Genomic DNA, 12,312 nt, shown 5'->3' on the forward strand with positions numbered 1-12,312 from the left:
CCCATCAGCTTCAAAGAGATGGTCCAAGTCCATCTCTTCATATTCTGCAAGATATTTGATTTGTATGATCAGACCTCAGCCTCAAGGGGGGAAAATAGCAGAACTTTTTTATATATGGCCATTCTATCTATTTTTGGAAATGAACAAAGCATAGATGAGTCGCCACCAGAGAGTAATTCCTGTTGTGGTTTACTAAGAAGGAACCGGCTCCAACTGCAAATGGCTTCTTCATCATCGAATGTCTCTGCTGGAAATGACACTGAGTATTACGAAGTCCCTTCTTTTTCCTTGTTTGAAATTCCTGTCTTGGTGCCCGTGACGATAATTTGCATCCTCTTGTTTTTCTTGGGCATTGCTGGGAATGTGACCATTATACTAATCTTTACAAGGTACAAGGAGATGAGAACAACGGTGAACATGTATCTGTCTAGCATGGCCTTGTCCGATAGTCTGATCTTTGTCGGCTTGCCGTTCGATTTGTACCGGATTTGGAGATACAGGCCGTACATCTTTGGCAATTTTCTGTGCAAGTTTATCATTTACCTCAGCGAAACCTGCACTTACTGCACAATCCTCCACATCACTACCTTGAGCATAGAGAGATATTTTGCCATCTGCTTCCCTCTGAAAGCCAAAGCCACCATCACCAAACGCAGGGTCAAGGGCTTCATCCTCCTCATCTGGCTCTGTTCGTCAGTGACCGCCATTCCAATCTGGTTCCTCTTTGGTGTTGAGCACCGCAACGGAAGCCTCCCGGAGGAGACAAATGAATGCAAATGCATCGAGCAAGTGGCCCATTCGGGACTTCTTGAAACCATGACCTGGCTTTCCACGCTCTATTTTTTCCTCCCGGTGTTTTGTTTGGTGCTCCTCTATGGACTGATCTGCAGAAAGCTTTGGAGAACTGCCCACGGCCTGGAGGGGCACCAGGCTGCCACCAGAGAGAAGTACCACCAACAAACCATCAAAATGTTAGGTAAGTGGCAGCCTGCTTTGAGTTAGACTCCTGTTAGACCAAGGGAATCAGAATTGTATGTCCCCCCGTACAGTATTATTATTATTATTATACTTTATTATGGAAGACCAGCAATAAATAAATAAATAAAATCACAGAAGCAAATATAATAAATAAAATCAAAATACAATATATGATATGTAATTAAGTTACATTAAATTATTGTTTTAAAATCTAAGATTTATCTAAAATCTAAATTAGTATTCATCCTTCTGTTGCTTTCACCGTAGCATGTCTTATCCTTGTTGCTATGAAACAGAATTTTGCAGCAAGTTTGGTGAATTTCTAGTCTTTATCTGAGAAGAGATATTTAACATAAAATTTCTCAGTGTGACCAGGTAACTTTCTTTTTAAATTTTTTTTAAATTGTTTTCTAATTTAATCACATATATTTCCGTCATTCATTTAATGTAATTATACAATACATATGATATATAGCTAATCAATGTGAATATTCTGTCTATTCGACTCCCCCTCTCCCCTCCTCTATCCATTTAATATCTCTGTTCCTCCCTTTGTATCTAACTTCTAATTAATTATAGTAATTCATATGTACATTTAATCACATATCCCATCTAGGTTTTAACATTAGTATTACTTCTACTTTAGTCAATTGAATTAGATCAAAGCATAGCCTTCAACATACCCCAGGTTAAATTCATTAACACAATATGTTGTCAATGCCTCCCATTCTCCCACAAATTCCGCAGTCTCCTTTTGATTTATTAATGCAGTGAGTTTGGCCATTTCTGCTAGTTCCAACATTTTATTAATCCAGTCAATCTTATCCGGTATCTCAGGTAGTTTCCATTTTGCTGCATAAACCAATCTTGCGGCGGTGGTGGCATATATCAAAAAAGATCTCTGAATTATAATAGAGTCTGGTATAATACTTAACAACATCATTTCCGGTGTTTTAGGGATGTTTTGTTGTAATATCAATCGTAATTCATTATAAATCATATCCCAAAAGTTCTTGGCTTTTTCACAGAGCCACCAAGCATGATGAAAGGAACCAATCTCGACATTTCCAACAGTTTGGTGACGTTGTTCTATGCATCTTAGCTAATTTTTTAGGAGTCAGATACCACCTGTAGATCATCTTGTAAATATTTTCTCTTAACGATTGTGAGAGTATATTTTTCATGTCTCTTGACCAAAGTCTTTCCCATCTATTCAAAGGAATATTGTATCCCAATGTCTGTGCCCAAGTTATCATCGTAGGTTTTATTTGTTCTTGCTCTGTATATAATATCAACAGCACCTTGTACATCTTTGAAATTAAATTCTCGTTATTCTCCAATAACATTTGTTGTAAAGTTGATTTATCTTTATTAAAACCTACTTTCATGTCCTGTAGATATACAGATTTTATTTGATGATATTGAAACCAAGTCAAATGTTCTTTTAAATTGTCATGTTCTTTCAGGGCACATTTATTGTCTTGCCATGTCAAAATTTCGTGGTATGTTACAAATTGGGATGACGACCAGGTAACTTTCTTAATACTCTGTAGAGCAGGGGTGGGGAAGGGCAGGCCCGGGGGCCGTTTAAGGCCCGCAAAATCATTTGGTCTGGCCCTTTGTGGGTTCTGGCAGATCTCTAGCTCAGAAGGAGCTAAGACTGGTGATCCGCCCCCTCCCGCAGACAGGAGTAGCCTCTGTTCAAGGCAGATGTGAGTTTGTTTTGCTGAGAAAAGGAACCTTTCACCCCCCTTGCAGAAGAGTCTTCAGCTATGGAGTTGCTAGGACCTCCCAAGAAACTGTGTTAACCCTTTGCCACCCGGGCCATGGAGAAACGTATTGGTTGGCTAATTTTAAGTTGATAATTTTGTATGGCCTGCGAATGATGTTATAAATATCCAAATGGCCCTTGGCAGAAAAAAGGTTCCCCACCCCTGCTGTAGAGTATTATGCTTGGCTAACACCAACATACTGGTTGTCCAAAGAAATGTCCGGATATCCTCAACTAGGACCAGGGCTTTTTCAGCCCCCGCCTGGTGGAACTCCATCTCTGAGGAGATCAGGGCCCTGTGGGATCGAACGCAGTTCCGCAAGGCCTGTAAGACCAAGATGTTCCACCAGAAGGGTTGCCAGATCCATCTTCTCCTCCGGCGGGAGGCTTTTGCGTGTAAGTGCGTGTGTGCGCGCGCTCACCGATCCACGCGCGTCACTTCCGGTTTAGGGGCCTTATACCACTTAGTTTGAGTGGTAAAGTGGCCTTTACCACTCAAACTAAGAGGTATAAGGCCCCTCACGAGGCGGAACCTCCAGTCCTAAACCGGAAGTGACGCTCACGGTATGCACGCGCGCATGTTTGCCCGCCGACCCTCAGGTGGTTGGTGGTAAGAGGGGTCAATTGCTAGGGGTTTGCTCGCCACCAGCGGGCACCTGGCAACCCTATCCACCAGGCCTCTAGCAGGGGCAGCAACAGTTTCTTTTTTATATATCTAATTTTTTTATTGTTTTTTCATACATTCGATACAATCAATTAACACTACCTTTCAATCTTTTCTAATTCTCAATTAAGACTAACATATATATAACAATTATCTTCCCCTGCTTTGACTTCCCCTCTTCCTTCTTCTATCCCTAACTTACCTTCGTAATCCTCTTAGCAATTATTTTCTAATTCTTTATAAAAAAAATTTTTTTGTAAAACCTTCTACAGTTATTAAAAAAGAAAGAAAAATAGAAACAAGAAAATTAACCTAGTCTAAGTTGTAACCTTTAACATTTTGCACATTAACTTCATTTTTGCAATAAACAATCCACGCCTCCCAGTCCTTAACAAATTCATCATTATCTTTTTGATTTATTAACTTAGTCAATTTTGCCATTTCTGCTAGTTCAAACATTTTATGAATCCAATCAGTTCTGTCCGGTATTTCAGACATTTTCCATTTAGATGCGTATACCATTCTCGCAGCTGTGGTGGCATAGAGTAAAAAGGTCTGTTGTGTTATAATGTGGTCTGGTATAATGCTTAACAACATAATCTCTGAAGTTTTAGGGATGTTTTGTTGTAGAATTAACCTTAGCTCATTGTATATCATATCCCAAAAGTTTTTAGCTGGGCAGCAACAGTTTCCATCAGAACGGGCCTCCCTACTGATGTGAGAATTTTTCCAACTGAGGGGTGGGGAGAATTTCCCCCCTCCTTCCTTTGGTTCATTGTATTTGGACTTCCCGGCCCACTTACTCACCAAAGCAATGACCAGGGAAAGAAATAGTGAAATATAGAGCATGCATCAGAAAACTCTTACGTAGAACATAAACATTGTGATAGTGAACCAGTCAGATTTATTAAGCTTACAAGAAATATAAGGCAAAGGCAACAACAATACGTAACTGAATATATATGACAACAGTTAACAAGCTTACATACGTTGGACATACAAACAGTTAGCAGAGATCTCTGGGTCATTCCAAGAAGGAGACAGATGGCAACCAGGCCCTGGTCTCTTTCTTAGAAGGACCCCGAACTGGAATCTTGGAAGACTTTTTATAGGCTAAACTGAGAGAGAGAAGGTTTAAAGCAGCCCCTCCTTACAAGCTCTCCCGGAGATGGACCGGTGCTTTCTGCTCCTGATACGTTACTTTAGTTGAAAAAGTCCTTGACAATTGTCTGCTTGTGAAGTCTGTGTAAATTTCCTCATTCAGCAGGATAATTTTGTTGCTGGTTCAGAGGCTCTTTATGTCCCTGGAAGGAGTTGTAAGCACCCGTCTCCTAATCTGAAGATGGGGTCGGACTAGAAGCAGCTTAAGGCTAAAAGCCATAGTCTGGCCTTAATAGGATTTTTAAACTATAAGTTAGAGCCTATAACTGGTTCTTTCTTAACACAAACTAGTAATATGTTTTAATACTAAAGAATTCGCACCACACCTACCTTTCCCCCCCATTTTCAACTTACGGCTTACTAGAGCATTCAAAGAAGGGACCCTGATTGTTTTGTCAGGATTGGCTTGGTCCTGTGCGCCAAAACACGTTTTTAGATCAGTTCCGTTCAGTTTATTTACAGTCATTTGACCAGCAAAATCCAGCAATTCTGTTTTTAGAGCAGATTTGCTGTGCTTTAAATAAATGTTGAATTGAAATGTGAATGTTTCATTGTATTGCATTTTATGATGTTTTTAACTGTGGTTTGCCGCCCAGAGCCTGGCTTCGGCTGGCAAGGAGGGCGGGATACAAATCTAAAAAAATAAATAATAAATACATGGGAGGGACGGAAGGGAGATATGATGATGGACAGGAGATGGGACATGAAGGGAGCCACCTTAACAGAGTATGTCTCATGGCCAGGCAAGGCCCCTGGATCCCCTGACTCCCTCCAAACCAGCTGGGGCAGCCCCAGGTGAGAAGGCATCCCCTCCCTCAACCCTTCCTTCCCAAGCAGACCGGGGCAAACTGGATTTTCCTGAGGACTCGGCAATGGGGTTCAATTCAAACAGGAACACTACACAGGTGACTAGCGGACTAGGCGCTTTGGTTTAGGAGTTCAATCCCCAGATTACTCAGTTACAAGGACACAATCAGAGCATCAGGTAAGAAGAAGAAGAGTTGTCTTTTCTATGCCGACTTTCTCTACCACTTAAGGGAGAATCTAACCGGCTTACAATCACCTTCCCCTCCCCACAACAGACACCCTGTGAGGTAGGTGGGGCTGAGAGAGCTGTGACTAGCCCAAGGTCACCCAGCTGGCTTCGTGGGTAGGAGTGGGGAAACAAATCCAGTCCACCAGATTAGCCTCCGCCGCTCATGTGGTGGGGTGGGGAGGGGAATCAAACCCGGTTCTCCAGATCAGAGTCCACTGCTCCAAACCACGGCTCTTAGCCACTACACCACGCTGGCATAAGGTGATCCTTATGCTCCTATAAGACACTTCCCTAATCTAGCAATGGCACCCTGGCAGGTATTCTCGTCCACCTTCCCCTATGCCCCCCCCAAGATGGGACGCCAGAGCCAAGTTTGAAGGGGGGGGGACGACACTGGAACACCCACAGGTTCAGTTCCCGTCCCATTCACCAATTGTGAACAAGGAGCCAATTTTTGAAAGACCACTTCTCGGCCTGTTTAGCGGTTGTTCAGCAGACTGCTTTAGCATCTTGCTTCTTAACAATTCAATGCTGTTCAATTGGCTTTTTGCATGTGGGTGTTCTCACCAAGTTGAGTTCTACACACACACACACACACACACACACACATCCCTTGCAGCTCTGTTGCTCTTCTCAGCTGGCAATTTGTTTCATTTCCCACACACATAGCCTGTGCCACCAGAGAGTTGGGGGAAAAACTCACAATTGCTAGTTCTCAATAGTGCAATGACATTATAACAGCCTAGTGCTATGATCTGCTGATTCCTCTGAATTCATTTTTAAAAGACTCTAGCTCTTTTTTGTGTGTGTGCAGAGACCTGAAATGAAAAGGGCTAGAGACTTAATTTTTTTTAAAAATGAGAGTGTGATTAAAAATGGGGGATTAAAAATGGGGAGGGTCTGTGGCACCTGCTTGGCATGCGGAAGGTGTCAGGTTCAATCCCCCACATCCCCAGTGAAAAGGACCAGGTGATGTGTAAGACCTCTACCTGAGACCCTGGGGAGCCGCTGCCAGTCTGAGTAGACACTACTGACCTTGATGGACCAAAAAAATCTGATTCAGTATAAGGCAGCTTCATGTGTCCAAGTCAGGTAAAAAAAATAAATAAATAAAACTGGCTTCAGCCACATGGTCTTGCACTAGAGGGACAAGGCAACCCTCACCCCAGCTGTCAACACATTTTTACACACAGGTTAAGCGGGAGAAGCTTTGCCACTCTGTAAAAGTTTGCCGCCTCAAGGGCCAGCAAGTTGGGTAACATGTGGCACCCTAACGAAATCCAGAAAGTCAACTGTCTCCCGCAGCCAGTAGCAAAATTTGATCAGCTTGTTGCCAGCTTTAGAAACATGTAGATTTGTTTTTATTTAAAGATAGGAAAAGTTGGCAGTGAGAATGTGTGAGATTCGAGTCCAGTAGCACCTTAAGAGAGCCAGCGTGGTGTGGTGGTTAAGAGCGGTCGTTTGGAGTGGTGGACTCTGATCTGGAGAACTGGGTTTGATTCCCCACTCCTCCACATGAAGCCAGCTGGGTAATCTTGGGCTAGCCACAGCTCTCTTAGAGCTCTCTCAGCCCCACCTACCTCACAGGGTGTCTGTTGTGGGGAGGGGAAGGGAAGGTGATTGCCAGCCGGTTTGATTCTGCCTTAAGTGGTGGAGAAAGTCGGCATATAAAAATCAACTCTCTTCTTCTTCTTCTTCTTCTTCTTCTTCTTCTTCTTCTTCTTCTTCTTCTTCTTCTTCCTCCTCCTCCTCCTCCTCCTCCTCCTCCAACAAAGTTTCCAGGGTCGATGCTTTCGAGTGTCAAAGCTCCCTGTGTCCGACAGAGAACGTAATTCAGTAACCCATTTTCCTTTCTCTCCCTTAGCCGTGGTTGTGGTAGCCTTTGTGCTCTGCTGGCTGCCGCTGCACGTTGGGCGGATCCTCTTCGCCCAAGGCCGCCTCGTCCCCTACGAGCTGACTCAGTACTTCAACCTCATCTCGATGCTGCTCTTTTACCTGGGCGCCTCGGTCAATCCCATCCTGTATAACGTCATGTCGGAACGATACCGGAAGGCCTTGTGCAGGTTTTTGAAATGCAGCCGGGGGTGGCCATCCCGACACTTCAACAGGAGCGAAAAGACTTCCAGGGAAGGAGTGGAAACGAGTTCGTTCACTGCAACACATTTTTAAGGGTGCCCAGAGCTGGACTGCTGCCTCAGTTTGCCACAATTTTCCATTCTCTCGCTTCCTCTTTTCCTGGTCCTAGAGATGGTAGATGTCCAGTCATTCAGGAAATGAATAGGGTTGCCAACCTCCAGGTACCAGCTGGAGATCTCCTGCTATTACCACTGATCTCCAGCCGATAGCGATCAGTTCACCTGGAGAAAATGGCTGCTTTGGCTTTTGGCCTCTATGGCATTGAAGCCCCTCCCCAAACCCCACCCGCCTCAGTCTCCGCTCCAAAAACCTCCTGCCAGTGGCAAAGAGGGACCTGGCAACCCTAGAAATGAGTGGTGTTGGAGGAACACACAGAACACACAGAGTAGACCACTGGTCTGGGCCTCTTGTATCTGAGACATTGGCTCACCTTGCAATGGACATGGGAGGGAAAGAGGTGGAATAAGAGGAGAACAAAATCTCAGAAAGCTGCTTGTGGGCTGATTCAATCCCCGCAGCCAGGGTGGAGATCCTGGCAACTAAGCCAACTTTACCAGCAGCAGTGCAGGAAAGGTCCTCTCTGAGTGTCTTTTGTACAGTTATGTAGACAACCCGTTGGAAAATAAATGTTGGTTAAGTTGGAGGGCATGAAAAATTGTGGCCAACTGGTATTCACTTGCTGTTTGGGGCAATTATTCGGGAAGGGGGGTGGATTCACAGGGACATACATCCTCTCCACAAGGGAAAAGCATCCTTTATTTGGTAATGAATGAGCTGCTTCCCGCCCCCCGCCCCCATACAATCCCCACTCCCAACTCATTGCCCTGTGGGTGGCTAATAAGTAGGGTTGCCAACCTCCAGGCACCAGCTGGAGATCTCCTGCTATTACCAGTGATCTCCAGCCGATAGAGATCAGTTCACCTGGAGAAAATGGCCGCTTTGGCAAGTGGACTCTATGGCATTGAAGTCCCTCCCCACCCCAAACCCTGCCCTGCTCAGGCTTCGCCCCAAAAACCTCCCACTGGTGGCAAAGAAGGACCTGGCAACCTTGCTAGTAAGACTTAGTCCCTTCTGTGTCATTTCCTTCATTTGCTGTCAGTGATCCCGCTACGCAGCGAAACTTTATTGGCTGCTTGAAAACACCACTTTTAAAACAGCTCTTTTCTGCCCCAAGGGAAAAAAAAAATAGTACTGATGCTGCAGCCAACCAGGGAAAAATGCAGAGAGATTGAAAGTCCCCACTCCCTTATGCTGAAACTCTCTAGCAGCTCTGGCTTCGCTCTGCAAATTAGCCGTGGTGTGGCTTGTTTCAAAGCACGCGCGCGCGCGCGCACACACACACACACACACACACAACTGTCTGGGTGAATTTGCTACCAGAATTAGAATACTTTCCCCAGTAAAATAAAACAGGAGAGTGGGGAGGTATCTTACAGCAAAGCTTCTTAAACTGTGGGTTGCGACCCCATATGGGGTCACGTAACTGAATGTGGGGGTTGTGAAAAATTTGGCAACAATAAATGGTAAAATTATATGTATACCAAAGAACTGTTTTAAAATAAATTTATTTATGATTTTTTATCAGTAAATGTTTGATTTGTATACCTATTTTATATACCTATATACCTGGGGTCGCGTAAAATTTTCTCAGGCGAAAAGGGTCGCGAGTGGAAAAAGTTTTAGAAGCCCTGTCTTATAGTAACAAAAGTTATTGCAGCGTCCGCTTTTGGGAGTCAGAGCTCACTTAATCAGATGTACGAAATGGTTATCTGTTTGGCAGAGGTATTTTACACTCAAGGTGCCGACTACAGATAGACTTGCAGGGAGGGGATGTTGTGTTACAACGCAAGTCCAGTTAAAAGCAATATCCGGTTGGAAGAGTCATCATTATTTTGGCATGAAGGTGCTAACTGCATGAAATTAATGTCAGACTGTAAAACGTTTGTCTCAAGTGTGATTTTTAAAACACATGTAGGTAGGGTTGCCAACCTCCAGGTACTAACTACTCAAAAGAGACACCACTGTGTAAGTACAGAATGTAAGGAAGCAAACACCGATAAGATGTATGTGGGGTCCAGTATTAGACCAGTCAAAACCAGGATATTAGAGCATAGATCAAGGATTAGAGCCAAGATCAGCGATGCTCGTTGTAGAACATTTTCTTACGGACAAACATTCTGAGAATGACTTACGGCATCACCTACTTGCCTAGTCCCTTCAACTGGAGATGCCGGGGATTGAACCTGAGACTTTCTGCATGCCAAGCAAATGCTCTACCACTGAGCCATGGCCCCTCCCCAGTTACGGGGATAAGGAGGAGGTAAAGGGGATGAACTCTACTTGAGGCTCCCGGAGAGCTGCTGCCACTCAGAGCAAAGTTTGTTTGAGCTGGTAGAAGACAAGAGCAGCTGCATTTGTTCAAGGTGGCCTCAAATCAGGTATCTTTGATGGAACTTGGACAGACCCCAGAACAATGCTTCTCATTGCCCCAAGGAAACCACAAGGATAGGGTTACCAACCTCCAAGTGGGGCCTGGAGATATCTCAGAATTACAGCAAATCTCCAAATGGTAGAGCTCGGTTCCCCTGGAGGAAACAGATGCTTTGCAAGGTGGATTATATGACATTACCCCCCTACTGGTGTCAGGCCTTTGCTGTTAGCAGGAGTAAAGGCTCTTGACATGAGTAGGCAGGTTCTGGCTACACGTCAAATCCTTGGTTCTCATGCCTGTAAACTCTGTGTACAGTTTCGCTCATCCTGTTTTCCACAGCTGCACTCTAATGTTTAGTCTTCCATCCTGGGAATCGCTTATCTCTGGGTTGCTTAGCCATGTTTACCTTCACAGCCTGCAGTGCTTTTAAACATGTAACCTGCCTTTGTTTCTCCATTACCAGCCTCACTTGCATGTAGGCAGTCAGTCCTTTAATCTGACTTTTTGCTCCTAATAAAGTATTACTGCTTCAGAGCTACCTGCCTGGATGCGTTTGCTTATGGGATGCTAGGGACAGACGCCTGATCGTGACAACTGGAGACCCTAACCTTCCCAACCCCCCCAGGCTCCACCCATTAATTCCATGAATTTCCTAACCAGGAGCTGACAACCCTGCCCTAGGAATTCTCTTTTCCCTGCCATTTCCCTGCTACCTCTCAACTACTTGCCTTGAGAACACCCATATCTATCATTAAACATGAGAGCCAGTGTGGTGTCGTTGGAGTGTTGGACTAGGGTCTGGGAAAACCAAATTAATCCCCACTCAGCCATGGGAGGTTGCCGGGCGACCTTGGGGCAGTCACACACTCACACTACCTCACAGGGTGGCTGAGAGGATAAAATGGAAGAGAGGGGAAACTATGTAAGTCACTTTGGGTCCCCATTGGGGGAAAAGGGGGGTACACAAAAGAAGTAAATAAATATGCTGAAATCCTGTAATGGATCTCCCACGAAAAACATAGGCCAAAGATCAAACTGAACAGAGGCTGGCATGCCGATGCCCCAAAAACCTCTCTCTTACATAGCCATTTTTTTTGTGCCGTCAAGTCACAGCTGACCTAGGCAACCCCATAGGGTTTTCAAGGCAAGTGACGTTCAGAGGTGGTTTGATTCGGCTGATCTGGCTGGCTAGGTGGGTGTCCCCTACCTCCCTCACTGCCCCGTGTGCGTCCCTCCCAAAGCTGCGCTCTCGGTGGAAGAGGACAGCCATCCCAGATAGAAGGAATGTACCGTTCTTTGGTCAAGGGTATACGATAGCTGTGTTCAGAGATGGTTACCCATTGCCTGCTGGTATGTAGCAACCCAGGTAATTCCTTGGTGGTCTCCCATCCAAATACTGACCAGGGCCAATCCTACTTAGCTTCTGAGATTTGACAAGATCAGGCTAGACCAGGGCTATCCAGGTCAGGGCTACATAGCCATTATATAGAAGCAATACCACATAATGAGCTGGTACCAGTTAAGACAATGGTACATGTAAAGAATATATGAGGTTCTGTCCCCACTCCCCATGTTCATACCCTAAACCCAAGCAACTATAACACAAACCAGTTGTGAAGAATTTTGTATTTTTATTGGCCATATTAAATATATTATCTATTTGATAGTTACAATTTAGTAATACGATGCCTGGCAGGTTTAACATAAGTATGAAATACAGCAAAAATTACAATACAGAGAAAAGGAGATCTAATACATTAATGCCACTAGAGTACATCAATCTGGAATGTATAGTTGTAAATATAAAATTCTACATTACATTATGCTTTCCAGTAAGCTGTCTGGAAATATAAATGTTTTGTGGCAATTAGAAGTACAAATTTAACTTTTAACTCTCTAGGAAGTCATAATTTTGGTTAGTATTTGTTCAGAAAACTATTTTCTTTAAAAAAAAATGCATCTGACATACTATTGCCAATTACATGTGATTCCCCCTCCCCAATCTTTTGTCTGAGAGTTTAATCAAAATTTAAAAAGAAAGAAGAAAGGAAGGAAGAAAGAAATAAAAAGAAAAGAAATATCCTTTGGCAACAGAAATCTGCTGGAAAGAATCTATTATTTTATTTAAAAAGTGA

The 12,312-nt window shown here is 44.0% G+C and overlaps 1 protein-coding gene across 1 annotated transcript; it reads left to right on the plus strand.

The window, feature by feature from the left end:
- The first annotated feature begins 219 nt into the window (after positions 1 to 219).
- Positions 220 to 7,779, plus strand: LOC130485813 (growth hormone secretagogue receptor type 1-like). Its single transcript, XM_056858959.1, has 2 exons — positions 220 to 976; positions 7,475 to 7,779. Exons 1-2 carry the CDS (start codon positions 220 to 222, stop codon positions 7,777 to 7,779), a joined length of 1,062 nt encoding a protein of 353 aa, XP_056714937.1.
- The last annotated feature ends 4,533 nt before the right edge of the window (positions 7,780 to 12,312 follow it).

This window comes from Euleptes europaea, chromosome 13 (assembly GCF_029931775.1).
Source record: "Euleptes europaea isolate rEulEur1 chromosome 13, rEulEur1.hap1, whole genome shotgun sequence".
Taxonomy (NCBI): domain Eukaryota; kingdom Metazoa; phylum Chordata; class Lepidosauria; order Squamata; family Sphaerodactylidae; genus Euleptes; species Euleptes europaea.